The following is a 12,814-nucleotide window of genomic DNA, read 5'->3' on the forward strand; positions in this document are numbered from 1 at the left end:
ATCACGCTTAAGCCTAGATCAGTAGTTGCCAGATACACCCATCCTCGAACGTATATTTTATTATTATTGTTATAAAACGACTCCTTCGATTTCTCATCGAACAACGAACTTTCTTTATAAATCAACAAAGAATGCTTATGAAAGACGTCACTTAGACGTGACTTCAGAACGTAAATATAAATGCAAATGAGCACATGCACCTGACCCTGCCTCCCCCTCCCCGACACTCTCCCCCGGAGTCTCATGTGGCTCCAAGTCAGTCCAACTTGGCTCAGTGGAAGCTCAAACATCGGCCTATTCCTGATGGGGTAAGGGTCTGCCGAAGATTTGTTTTCCATTAGTTTTTTATTATATATAATTTTATCTGCAGATGCGAAAGTTCAAGTGTCTTGAATATTAATGAGAGTATTTGCTTGTGTGTGTGTTTTTCGTCGGTGAACTGAATTTACCGGTGTATGTCTGGTACTAATGGTTATGTGCATAATTTGTGAAGTATAGCTACGTTTTTTTTAAGCTAACAGAAAAGTGCGTTTAAAAAAACTTATTTTCAACCGTCTTGAACACCAAAAGAGTTTCTGCTTGTGTGATTTTTAGTGTATTTAATTCATTTGTGAATGCACATTCTTACGGTACTACTCATTGTGTACAGATTTGGAAAGAATACTTTAATTTGTAAAGTATTTTGTAGCTGACAAATTAGTACATTTAAAAAAAGTATTTTCAACTGTCTTGAATAAGAAAGGGAGTTTCTGTTAGTGCGTGCGTGTTTTTTTTTTCAGTGTATTTAATTCAGTGGTTCATACACAGTTTTATATTGTAGTACTATTAGTTGCTTGCAGATTTGTGAAGTATACTTACGCTAGTGGAGTAATTTGAAGCTAACAGAAGAGTACGTCTAAAAAATAAAACTTATTTTCAACTGCCTTGAGTAAGAAAGAGAGTTTTTGCTTGTGTGTGAGTGGTTTTTTTTTCAGTGTATTTAATTCAGTGGTGTGTGCATACTTCATGGTACTAAAAGTTACGTGACGATTCGTTAAGAAAAGTTTTAAGCTTGGGGTGTAATTTGAAGCTAACATATTAATATATTTAAAAAACTTATTTCCCTAACGAAAAGGAACGAAATCTTCACCTTCCCTAAGACTGACATAGATGAAATATTAGAAAAAAAAAAAAAAACTTGAAAGAAACATTAAGAATTACAAAGAAAATTGTTTCCGAACAGCAACCTTAGTACTAATGAAAACTTCACTTTACGTATTTCGCAGAAAAGCTTTGGCCTCAGTGAAATAATAATAATAATAATAATAATAATAATAATAATAATAATAATAATAATAATAATAATAATAATAATAATAATAATAAACTTAGAGAAGGTAAATTACCCTAGGGGGTTTTTACAAACGACTCAAAATGACGAAAAACTTTCGAAATGGTGAAAAAGAAAAACCCGTTTTCTACGAAGCCAAACTGGAGCGCAGCCATTCATCACGTTATCTTTTAGGAAATGTGAATCTTGCCTCACCGGCATTCAAGCGTTGTTATTTTTGTCATGTACGCTGTTGTTCATGTCTTTGTTGTTTTAAGGGAAGAACAACCCTTTATGCTGCTGATCCTGTTATGACTTTGTTGAGGAATGGATCAATGTTGTGTCATTAATGGCGCTTTTGTGAAAGTTGTTTCGATGTACTGTTAAGGGAGAAGCGTGATTGGCGTTGTTCTTTAGCTTTTTTAGTGATTTTTGCTGTTGTTTCAACGGTTGTGGTGCTGTTGTTGGTTTGGTTATGTTGACGTTGTTTTGCTGAAACAACCACAAAGGGAAGTACAAGATAATAGAGAAAAAACTCGATGATATAGAGAATAACATAAACGACACTCAAGAACTCTAATGATTCTTGTGACAATTTTGTTGTTTTGACAACAAATTCCGATAATTAACGAACAGAGAAACTGAAGGCTAAGACGAAGAATAAGACAATGAAGATTAAGACAATGAAGACTAGATTAAGACAGTCAGGATGAATCTGAAGACGCCTTATCTCACGCGATGACAAACAAGTGTCAGCAATTCTGTCAAAGTATAACATATTATCTGTCAAGAACAGCAATGGAAGCAGAGTTGATAAGGGACAATCAGATCATGTTTTATCTGACGTGACAAGCGAATCACGTTATCTGACATGACTGAAGAACAAGGCCAGAGATTTCCTTAGAAGACTTCAACAGAAGCGAACACTTAAACTGGACGACTTGACTAATCTATTCTTAAAATTTTTTTATCTAGAAGTTTGGTAATTTTGGGAATTCCTGTCAGGCCACCTTTTCCCCACACTTATTTTTTTCTTGAGTTTCAAAGCTTTGGCATTCTCTTATTGCTTCTGTTTTCCCTGGCTTATCTTCCTTTCTTTGGGAGGCAGCTCTAATTTGCTTCCTTTATGATAAATACTTACGTTTGTATATTCCCTTTATCTTTTTTTTTTTATTTATTCAGCTTTGTCTCTCTTTTGATTTTGCTTTTTTCAGTCCTGGGCTAGAAAGGGACACTAGGTTGCCAACCCCATCGGCCTTCACTCTATAAAAGAATTGATAAGAATACTAATTATTTTTTCAAGTTTTCCTCCATTATAAAATTGAATACATTTCTGACACAAGATATATTTCCTCTCTCTTCTTTTATTATTATTATTATTATTATTATTATTATTATTATTATTATTATTATTATTATTATTATTATAGAGGAATAAAATCTGGTTCCCAGTTATCATTATCTACCGTTATCGATCATGTGATCTTATCGAAAGCTATCATTTAAGATTCCGCTACAACTGTCGTTTTAGATATAGCATCTAGACAACAAGTTAGTGCTTCTGACAAGCAGAGTTACCAGTTAGGGATTTAGCACACGTTATTTTGATGCATATTTCTGTATCACATATACACACAGTTACTTAAGGGACCTACTTACTTGCTTACTTACTTACTTACTTACTTATGGAACCTCCTTACTTACTTATGGAACCTCCTTGCTTACTCATGGAACCTCCTTGCTTACCTATGGAACCTCTTTAATTACTTATGGAACCTCCTTGCTTATTTATGGAACCTCCTTACTAACTTATGGAACCTCCTTACTTACTTGTGGAACCTACTTGCTTACTTACAGAACCTCCTTGCTTACTTATGGAACCTCCTTGCTTACTGACAGAACCTCCTTGCTTACTTACAGAACCTCCTTACTTACTTATGGAACCTCCTTGCTTGCTTATGGAACCTACTTGCTTACTTACAGAACCTCCTTACTAACTTATGGAACCTCCTTACTTACTTATGGAACCTACTTGCTTACTTACAGAACCTCTTTGCTTACTTATGGAACCTCCTTGCTTACTTACAGAACCTCCTTACTTACTTACAGAGCCTCCTTACTTACTTATGGAACCTCCTTGCTTACTTACAGAACCTCCTTACTAACTTATGGAACCTCCTTGCTGACTATGGAACCTCATTACTTACTTATGGAACCTCCTTACTTACTTATGGAACCTCCTTGCTTACTTACAGAACCTCCTTGCTTACTTATGGAACCTCCTTGCTTACTTATAGAACCTCCTTACTTACTTATGGAACCTCCTTACTTACTCTTAAGGCACCTTATTACAGAACCAACCATCCAAGTCAAAAGTTATTATTATTATTATTATTATTATTATTATTATTATTATTGGCTGGTGGTGCGATGCTGGTCTCCTATTGGCTGAAGAAAGTTCCCTGCAAGCAACGTCTTAGGCTTGAAGGTTACAAGGTACAAGCTTACCACAGGGACCACTGACTTGAAATTCAAGCTTCCAGAGAATATTCTAGTGTTCATCTGAAAGAAATAACAGAAACTAATAGGAAATACAAAAAGAAGAGATCAGTTATCAGAAAAGAGAGATAAACTAATAAATTAAGAAATAAACAGACAAAAATACTTTATATTTTTTTAAGCTTACGTGAACGAGTGACCTCTAGCGTTGAATATTCTGCGTCTGGGAATAAATACGACGAATTTTACGGCAATCTGTCAAGTCACTCTGGATAACAGCCACTGTGTAGACGGAGTGAAAACTTTTCAAGTTTTTTTCCGCCGATAAATTGACTCAAGGCACTTTTTATCTTGACCTCCATTCCATTAGGAGAGAGTTGGCGGAGGAAGGAGGCGATGCCATTTTGCTTGAAAGCTATCTTTCTCATTCCGCTTTCATCCCTCTTCCTCGCTTTTTCGGGCCTGGGCAAGACGAGGTCGTTAGGATGACGTCGTCTCTTTCGCCGCTGGTCGCAAATAAATGAAGTTGAATTGAGCGAAGATAATTTTCATGAGCTTAAATTTTTGTTCGTCCAGTCCATTAGTTTATGTGATATTCCGTCTTCATAATAATTTTGTATTTTTTAATTTTATTTTTGCTTTATTTTCCTACGTTTTCAAACTGGTTTGATGCATTTGCTTAATACATCACTTATTCATTATTGTTCTTCGCTTTATTTTCTTTCATTTTGGGTTTGAATTCCATGAGTAGTTTTAAGATAATATTTCAAAGTCTTTGTCCTTCGTTTAATTTAATTATTCTTATCCTTAGCGTATATAATTATTCTTTTCCTCAAGGTAAACACTCTGAAAGGAAAGATATAAAAGATAGGCATATTATTCCATTCGTTATCCTATGTCAACAGCTGTTTCACCCACCAACCCATGGCAGTCGTCAGGGCCACATTAGTTCAGTGATGAAACTATACCACAATATATATATATATATATATATATATATATATATATATATATATATATATATATATATGTGTGTGTGTGTGTGTGTGTGTGTGTGTGTGTGTGTGTGTGTGTGTGTGTGTGTGTGTGGTATTGCAGTAAAAGATATTCATATATATATATATATATATATATATATATATATATATATATATATATATATATCCTTCTAATGTTTAATGAACCTCTTTTAAAAGGCTTTTAGAGGAAAGGTTGCCGTGGGCATTGGAGCTGGGGTAGGAGCTGCCCTCGTCGGCTGGTGGGCATGGAGACGGTTTTCGGCGCCAGTGCTTCCAGACAAGTAAGTTAATTAATCTAACATTTTGACATTTCTCTCTCTCTCTCTCTCTCTCTCTCTCTCTCTCTCTCTCTCTCTTGGTTTTTCTGTGCGTTACATATCACAAGCAAAATTTTATGCGACAGATTTATTATTCAAACTATTTTCACTGACAGTTATGAATTTAAAATAGAACCGTTTGATGAATTATCATGCTTAATTATGAAAACCATATTATGAGTTTCTCGTCTTCATTTGTGAACAAGTAAAAAATGCGCCGAAGTGTAATCAAGGCCACCGAAAACAGAGCTATCTTTCGGTGGTCTCTTTATGATGCTCTATGAGCCGCGGCCCATGAAACTTTAACCGCCCCCCGGTGGTGGCCTGGCTTATATCGCTGCCAGAAGCACGATTATGGCTAACTTTAACATTAAATAAAATAAAAACTACTGAGGCTAGAGGGTTGTAATTTAGTATGTTTGGTGATCGGAGGGTGGATGAGCAACATACAAATTTGCAGCCCTCTAGCCTTAGTTGTTTTTAAGATCTGAGGGCGGACAGAAAAAGCCGGCAAAATAATTTTCATTTCAGAAAACTAAAAAGCGAGAATTAACTTCAATTCCGACGCAGAAAGCAAAACGTGAAAATAATGACAAAAATATCACTCGAAAGCGAATTAAAAATTATGTTAAATCTTAAACTAAAATAACGCGTAACAAATCCCTAACTGGCAACCCACTTGCTTTTAATTGCCATAAACTGGGTCCGTTTTAAATAATGCTTCATTATCCACCGTCTCTGGGATGCAATGCGCATTGCATTAACGAATCAGGCACAATTCACTCCTGGAGATTCAGGGTGCGTTTTGGGTACGTTTTGACCCTGAGGGCAGACGCCCTTGACGACTCGCGTGACCCTTGCACTTCAGTTAAACTCCTCCTGACCGCTTCGGGACGTTATTCAGAGCTGGCATATGCTGTCTTCTTTGGTTTCACGGCTGCTAACTGATAACTGTAGATTCTGCGTGATTTTGTGCTGCCTTTCAAATTGTGGGTTTGATTTGTCATGTTACTATATACTGAGCGAAGATATATTCTTCTCTCTCTCTCTCTCTCTCTCTCTCTCTCTCTCTCTCTCTCTCTCTCTCTCTCTCTCCACGTAGTTAGCGATAACTATTCTTTTCTTTTATATATATAATATATATATATATATATATATATATATATATATATATATATATATATATATATATATATATATATATATTTATATTTATATTTATATTTTTATATTTATATTTACAGATACTAAATATTTTTGTTTCTTGCATTTTCATACAATACTTAAAAAGTTTTTAATAATCATGAAACCTTTCTTCACAGTTTTACAAGATTTAAACCAATTATTATTATTATTATTATTATTATTATTATTATTATTATTATTATTATTATTATTATTATTAGTGAACAAGCTAAAAAAAGGTCATAATAAACATAGAATTAAACATAGCCAAATTACGTCCATCTGTGAAGGCCATTAGCCTGCCACACCCCTCTCCCTCTCCGCCCCTGCCCCCGCCCCCCGCCAAAACACCCCTGAACACAGGAACCAGATCTCTCTGCTTATTGTCCGGTATCTTCGAACGCCCCACTTGGGAGCTGTGGTTGTGATTGTGGTTGTTGTGATTGTTTTGTTGTTGTGGTAAAGTCTCACAACATTGATCATGTTTTCATTGTAGTTGTGAAGATTATTATTATTATTATTATTATTATTATTATTATTATTATTATTATTATTATTATTATTATTATTATTATGTGGTTGTTGAGGTTAATATTATTATCTATCGTTATTATTATTGTTGTTGTCTTGTAATTGTAAAAATTATTATTATTATTATTGTTATTATTATTATATGATTGCAAAGATTATTATTATCATCGTTATTAATATCACCATTATTATTATTATTATTATTATTATTATTATTATTATTATTATTATTATTATTATTATTATTATTATTATTATTACGTGGTTCCAAAGATTATCATTATCATCATTATTAATCACAATTATTATTATTATTATTATTATTATTATTATTATTATTATTATTATTATTACGTGGTTGCAAAGATTATCATTATCATCATTATTAATTATCATTATTATTATTATTATTATTATTATTATTATTATTATTATTATTATTATTATTATTATTATTATTATTATTATTATTATTATTATTATTATTATTATTATTATTATTATTATTCAGATAGTAGCAGTAGTAGTAGTATTAACAGGGATTTGGTCGTAAATCTTGATGACAGGTTAGTCTTATAGAGAATTTTTTTTTACTTTTTTTCTTTTTATTATTAAAGAAAAATTAGAATATAAAAGATATTATTAATTTTTTTTTTTTATTTTCGTTTTATAAAAATTTTTATATATTATTAGCTTTTTTTATTACTTTAAAGATGGGATAAAGGATGAGGTCGTATAGAATCTTTATTTTTGATCATCTTTCCGTTTCTTTAAAAAAATTTGAATATAAAAGATGAGGCGTCTTTATTTTTAACTTTCATCTTTTCGTTTCTTTAAAAAAATTTGAATATAAAAGAGGTCATATAGAATTTATTTTTTAGTCAAAGTCGACAATCTTGATGACAGGTGAGTCTTCATAGAGAATCTTTTTTTTTTTTACTTTTTTCTTTTCGTTTCTTTAAAATAAATTTAGAATATAAAATGGTGAGGTCATATAGAATCTTTTTTTTTTACTTTCATCTTTTCGTTTCTTTAAAAAAATTAGAATATAAATGGTGAGGTCACATAAAAATTTAATGATTCTCACTTAATGTAGAAGAACTAAATCATACGCTCACCCCTGCCCAAAAATGTAATGATTCTCATTTAATGAGAATATTTCTGTTAGAATTGTAACTATCCAAAATTTTAATGATTCTCACTTCATGCATAGAAACTGAACCATTCCCCCCCCCCCATGGAATGATTTTCATTTAATGCAGGATAACTGTATCGTACGGCCCCCCAAAAAAATTTTAATGGTTCTCATTTAATGCAAGATAACTAAATCACACTCCCTGCCCTCCCAGAATATATAATGATTCTCACTTAATGCAGGATAAATAAACCATACTCCCTGCACTCCCAGAATATATAATGAAGATATATAAATCACACTCCCTGCCCTCCCAGAATATATAATGATTGCCGCTTGATGCGAGACAACACAACAAACCTCTTGTCTTGGTGACCAAACAAACACCTCTCTCAGTGGTGTTTTTTTTCGCGTGGCGCAGGCGATGACTTTCACAGATTTAACTGGCAATCGTCGTCGTATTTTTGTCAGGGCGTTCATGGTGATCAACGCCCACGGCGAGGGCATAGGTTGCAAGCAGGCGGAGCCCTTGGCTGCCGTCGTGACGGAGTGGAAGGATCGAGTTCTGACCCTGAAGTATCCTGGTCAGGAGGATTTTTCCTTTGATACCAAGAAGGACCTCAAGGATAAAAAGTAATTGACGTCAAGTAAGTGGAAAGGATGTAGTATTGTTCTAGTTGGCACGCACGCACACACACACACACACACACACACACACACACACACACACATATATATATATATATATATATATATATATATATATATATATATATATATATATATATATATATATATATATATATATATATATATATATATGAAAATAAGAAGGCCCATAAAACACTATTTAAACGTTGAAACCATATATTTCGGGCACTTGTTTCTGTGCCCCTGTTCACTGGTAGAATATGGACAGGTGGAAAGTTACAATGGTATATATACAAAAACATGAAGGTGTGGCCTTAGGCCTCCGATGTTAAGGAGGTGGCGTTTCTTAAGAAGGAGGAGATTGACCAAATTCCCTAGTGGTTTTTGGCCTCATTAGCTCCCGTTTGGCGATGGATCTGGCGGTCGCGTTTCTTGGGTCATCTTCTTCAAAAGGGGTCCTCGGACCTTCCTTGGGCCTTCTTATTTTTTCATATTACACTGTAGTATTACAGGAAAAGAGAAGCGGTGTGGGAGGAGAGACCCCATTATCCTGAAAGCAGAGAGAGAGAGAGAGAGAGAGAGAGGTGCAGTGCTTGTAGGAGGGTCTGACGCGCTGCTGGTGAGCCTCCAGTGTACAGACAAAAGAGAGAGAGAGAGAGACTTATAAGACTAGAGAGAGACCGAGAGAGAGACAGAGAGAGAGACAGAGAGAGAGAGAGAGTCTTATCAGACAAGAGAGAGAGAGAGAGAGAGAGAGAGAGAGAGAGAGAGAGAGAGAGAGAGAGAGGAAGAGAGACTTATAAGACTAGAGAGAGAGAGAGAGAGAGAGAGAGAGAGAGAGAGAGACTTATAAGACTAGAGAGAAAGAGAGAGAGAGAGAGAGACTTATAAGACTAGAGAGAAAGAGAGAGAGAGAGAGAGAGAGGGAGAGAGAGAGACTTATAAGACTAGATAGAGAGAAAGAGAGAGACTCTTATCAGACAAGAGAGAGAGAGAGAGAGAGAGAGAATCTTATCAGACAAGAGAGAAAGAAAGAGAGAGAGAGACTTATAAGACTAGAGAGAGAGAGAGAGTCTTATAAGACTAGAGAGAGAGAGAGAGAGAGAGAGAGAGAGAGAGACTTCCAGCGTCAGACACTCACCCTGACGCCAGCCACTCGCAACAAATAAACCAGCGATCCTTCTTGACATCCCTCAGGTTCCAAGGCACGACCCTCCCCGGCATCGACTGCGGGGACGAGGTGTCTTCCTGGCTCTCCAAAGCCTTGTACAAAAACACCAAGAAGGCACGACTTGTCTACAAGGGAGATTTTGTCATCACACGGCAGGCGAAGAGAGTCCCGTTCCACAACTTCACTCAATACAAGAAGACTGATAGAGTGAGAAGTTTTTTTTTTTTTTTTTTGACAAATTAACTTTTTTTTTTCTTTGTGATGGTGCATACATATATATATATATATATATATATATTATATATATATATATATATATATATATATATATATATATATAGTATATATATATATATCTTTTTAGTGACTTTTTTTGCGTCAATTTATAATTTTTTGATGATGGTGTATACCTTTTTAGTGTTTATTTGTCAATTAGTGTTTTTTGTTTTTTATATATATATACATATATATATATAAAATCATATATATTTAGTGACCTTTTTGTCAGTTTATGCTTTTTTTGTGATGGTGTATATCTATTTAGTGATTTTTTTGTCAATTTATATTTTTTTGGTGATGGTGTACACCTTTTTAGTGTTTATTTGTCAAGTAATGTTTTTTTGTTTTTTTTTGTTTTGTATATGTATATATATATATATATATATATATATATATATATATATATATATATATATATATATATATATATATGTAAAACCATATATATTTAGTGACTTTTTGTCAATTTATGTTTTTTCGTGATGGTGCATATCCTTTTAGTGACTTTTTTGTCAATTTATATTTTTTGTGATGGTGCATATATATCTTTTTATTCATATTCCTTTTGTAGATAATCCAAATTAGATCTGTATTCCTCTGTCATTTAGATGGTGCTTCTTTAGCTCATAATCCTTTTGTAGAAAATCTAAATTAGATCTTTATCCCTCAGTCGTTTACTTATTTTGGGCGTGTGAATTCACGACACGTTAACAACTTCCGAATGTCTAGAATCTAGACATCCTAGATATTTATGAGATGCGACACAGAAACGATCTGACGTCTGTAAGTCAATAACACCAACTTCAATTATAGATACCGGATACAGAACTCACAGTTGTAGCCTAATCACGCTTAAATAAAGATTGTACTAATCTCCCAAAGGTTTTAAGTAGATATAGAGAGTATATCGCAAGCACATTGCAGCAATGACATCCTGTCATATCAGTAAATAAAGTTTCACAAGGTGAAAACATCATGTATTCATCAGGATTGAATGTTTGTTATTGTCCAACTTCCAAACCAGCGACCATCACTCTCAGGTCTTTGTGTACCACGCCTATGCAAGATCGCGGGGAGTTGTGGGGGGGGGGGGAGACTGGTGTTTCCTAAGGTACAGATTAACAATAAGATTATTACTCTGTGGAGAAAGTCGAATGTATCTTAATTTGACTATAGATTCTTAGTCTGACTGTCAAAAACTGCAGGATCTTAAACTGACTGTAGATTCTTAAGCTGGCTAGATTCTTGAACTGACTGTAGATTCATAAATTGACTGTAGATTCTTAGTCTGACTGTAGATTCTTAGTCCGACTGTGGATTCTTAATCTGTCTGTAGATTCTTAATCTGACTGTAGATTCTTAAGCTGGCTAGATTCTTAAACTGACTGTAGATTCATAATTTGACTGTAGATTCTTAATCTGACTGTAGATTCTTAATCTGCCTGTAGATTCATAATTTGACTGTAGATTCTTAATCTGAGTGTAGATTCTTCATCTGACCGTAGATTCTTAGTCTGACTGTAGATTCTTAGTCCGGCTGTGGATTCTTAATCTGACAGTAAATTCTTAATCCGACTGTAGATTCTTGCCTTGAATGTAGATACTTAATCTGACTTGATTCTTAAACTGACTGCAGATTCTTGATTTGACTCTAGATTTTTTACCTGTTAGTGAATTCTTAATTAAACTGATTGTGTATTCTCAATCTAACCAACCTTAGATTCTTAAACTGACTGGGGATTCTTAATCTGACTATGGATTCTTAACCTGACTAGATTCTTAATCTGACTGAGATTCTTAATCTGACTTTAGCCTCTTCATCTGACTAGATTCTTAATCTTACCATAAATTCTTAGTCTGACAATATATTCATCGTCTGTCTGCAGATTTTCAATCTGACTAGATTCTTAATCTAACAGGGAATTCTTAAACTGACAGTAGATTCTTGACCTGACTGTAGATTCTTAAACTGACTGTGGATCCCTAATCTAATCAGACCTTCCCAACTCCAACAGGCTGCCTATTCTTGACCTGACTATAGATTCTTAAACTGACTGTGGATCCTTAACTGACCTTTCCAACTCCAACAGGCTGCCTATTCAGACTGGAGCAGTTACCACCTCGCCTGTCAGTCTTCGCTGGACGACCTCAACTCCCGCATGGAGGAACCCATCCTGATGGACAACTTCCGCCCGAACATCATCGTCAAGGGGTCGAAGCCCTTCGACGAGAACGACTGGGCCTTCGTCAAGATCGGGGACGTGGTCCTCCGGAGGCTGAAGCCCTGTCAAAGGTAGGGAGGCTTCGAGGGGGGTCTCGAAAAGTCAAGTCAGTCCCAGGTCAGTCCCAGTGCGAGGACCATTCATTGTCCAAACCGTAGGACCATTCATTGTTCAAAGGGTTTGTTCCTGAATTTGAATTGAAAAGAGAACATTTTACAGTTAGAGAAGTTGAATATCTATTTAGGAAGAAGCCCAAGGGGAGAACTTATAGTACAGTCTGCAGTGCGCCATGCAAGGAACACTGTAAGCAGTAGCCCGTCCTCTATAGGCCTCAGGACTGAATACAGTAGAGGGCCCTAGTATAGGTATGGGCTTAATGCTCGAACCTCGTATAGAACGTAATGTCTCTGAAACTTGCGAACAACCGTAGCAGTCTGGTGCAAGTGGCAATGATTCATACTGGATAAAAGGTTATAAAAAGAGTATATGGGTCTGC

General features: G+C 34.8%; 1 protein-coding gene across 1 annotated transcript in view; it reads left to right on the forward strand.

Annotated features, from left to right (window-relative positions):
* The first annotated feature begins 194 nt into the window (after positions 1–194).
* The window catches only part of LOC136836981 (mitochondrial amidoxime reducing component 2-like), a 13,818-nt gene continuing 1,198 nt past the window's right edge, over positions 195–12,814 (forward strand). The window contains exons 1-4 of the mRNA XM_067101515.1: positions 195–308; positions 8,417–8,628; positions 9,844–10,024; positions 12,187–12,389. Of these exons, the coding sequence (XP_066957616.1) occupies positions 195–308; positions 8,417–8,628; positions 9,844–10,024; positions 12,187–12,389 (710 nt within the window). The remainder of the gene's footprint in view (positions 309–8,416; positions 8,629–9,843; positions 10,025–12,186; positions 12,390–12,814) is intronic.

This window comes from Macrobrachium rosenbergii, chromosome 57 (genome assembly GCF_040412425.1).
Source record: "Macrobrachium rosenbergii isolate ZJJX-2024 chromosome 57, ASM4041242v1, whole genome shotgun sequence".
NCBI lineage: Eukaryota > Metazoa > Arthropoda > Malacostraca > Decapoda > Palaemonidae > Macrobrachium > Macrobrachium rosenbergii.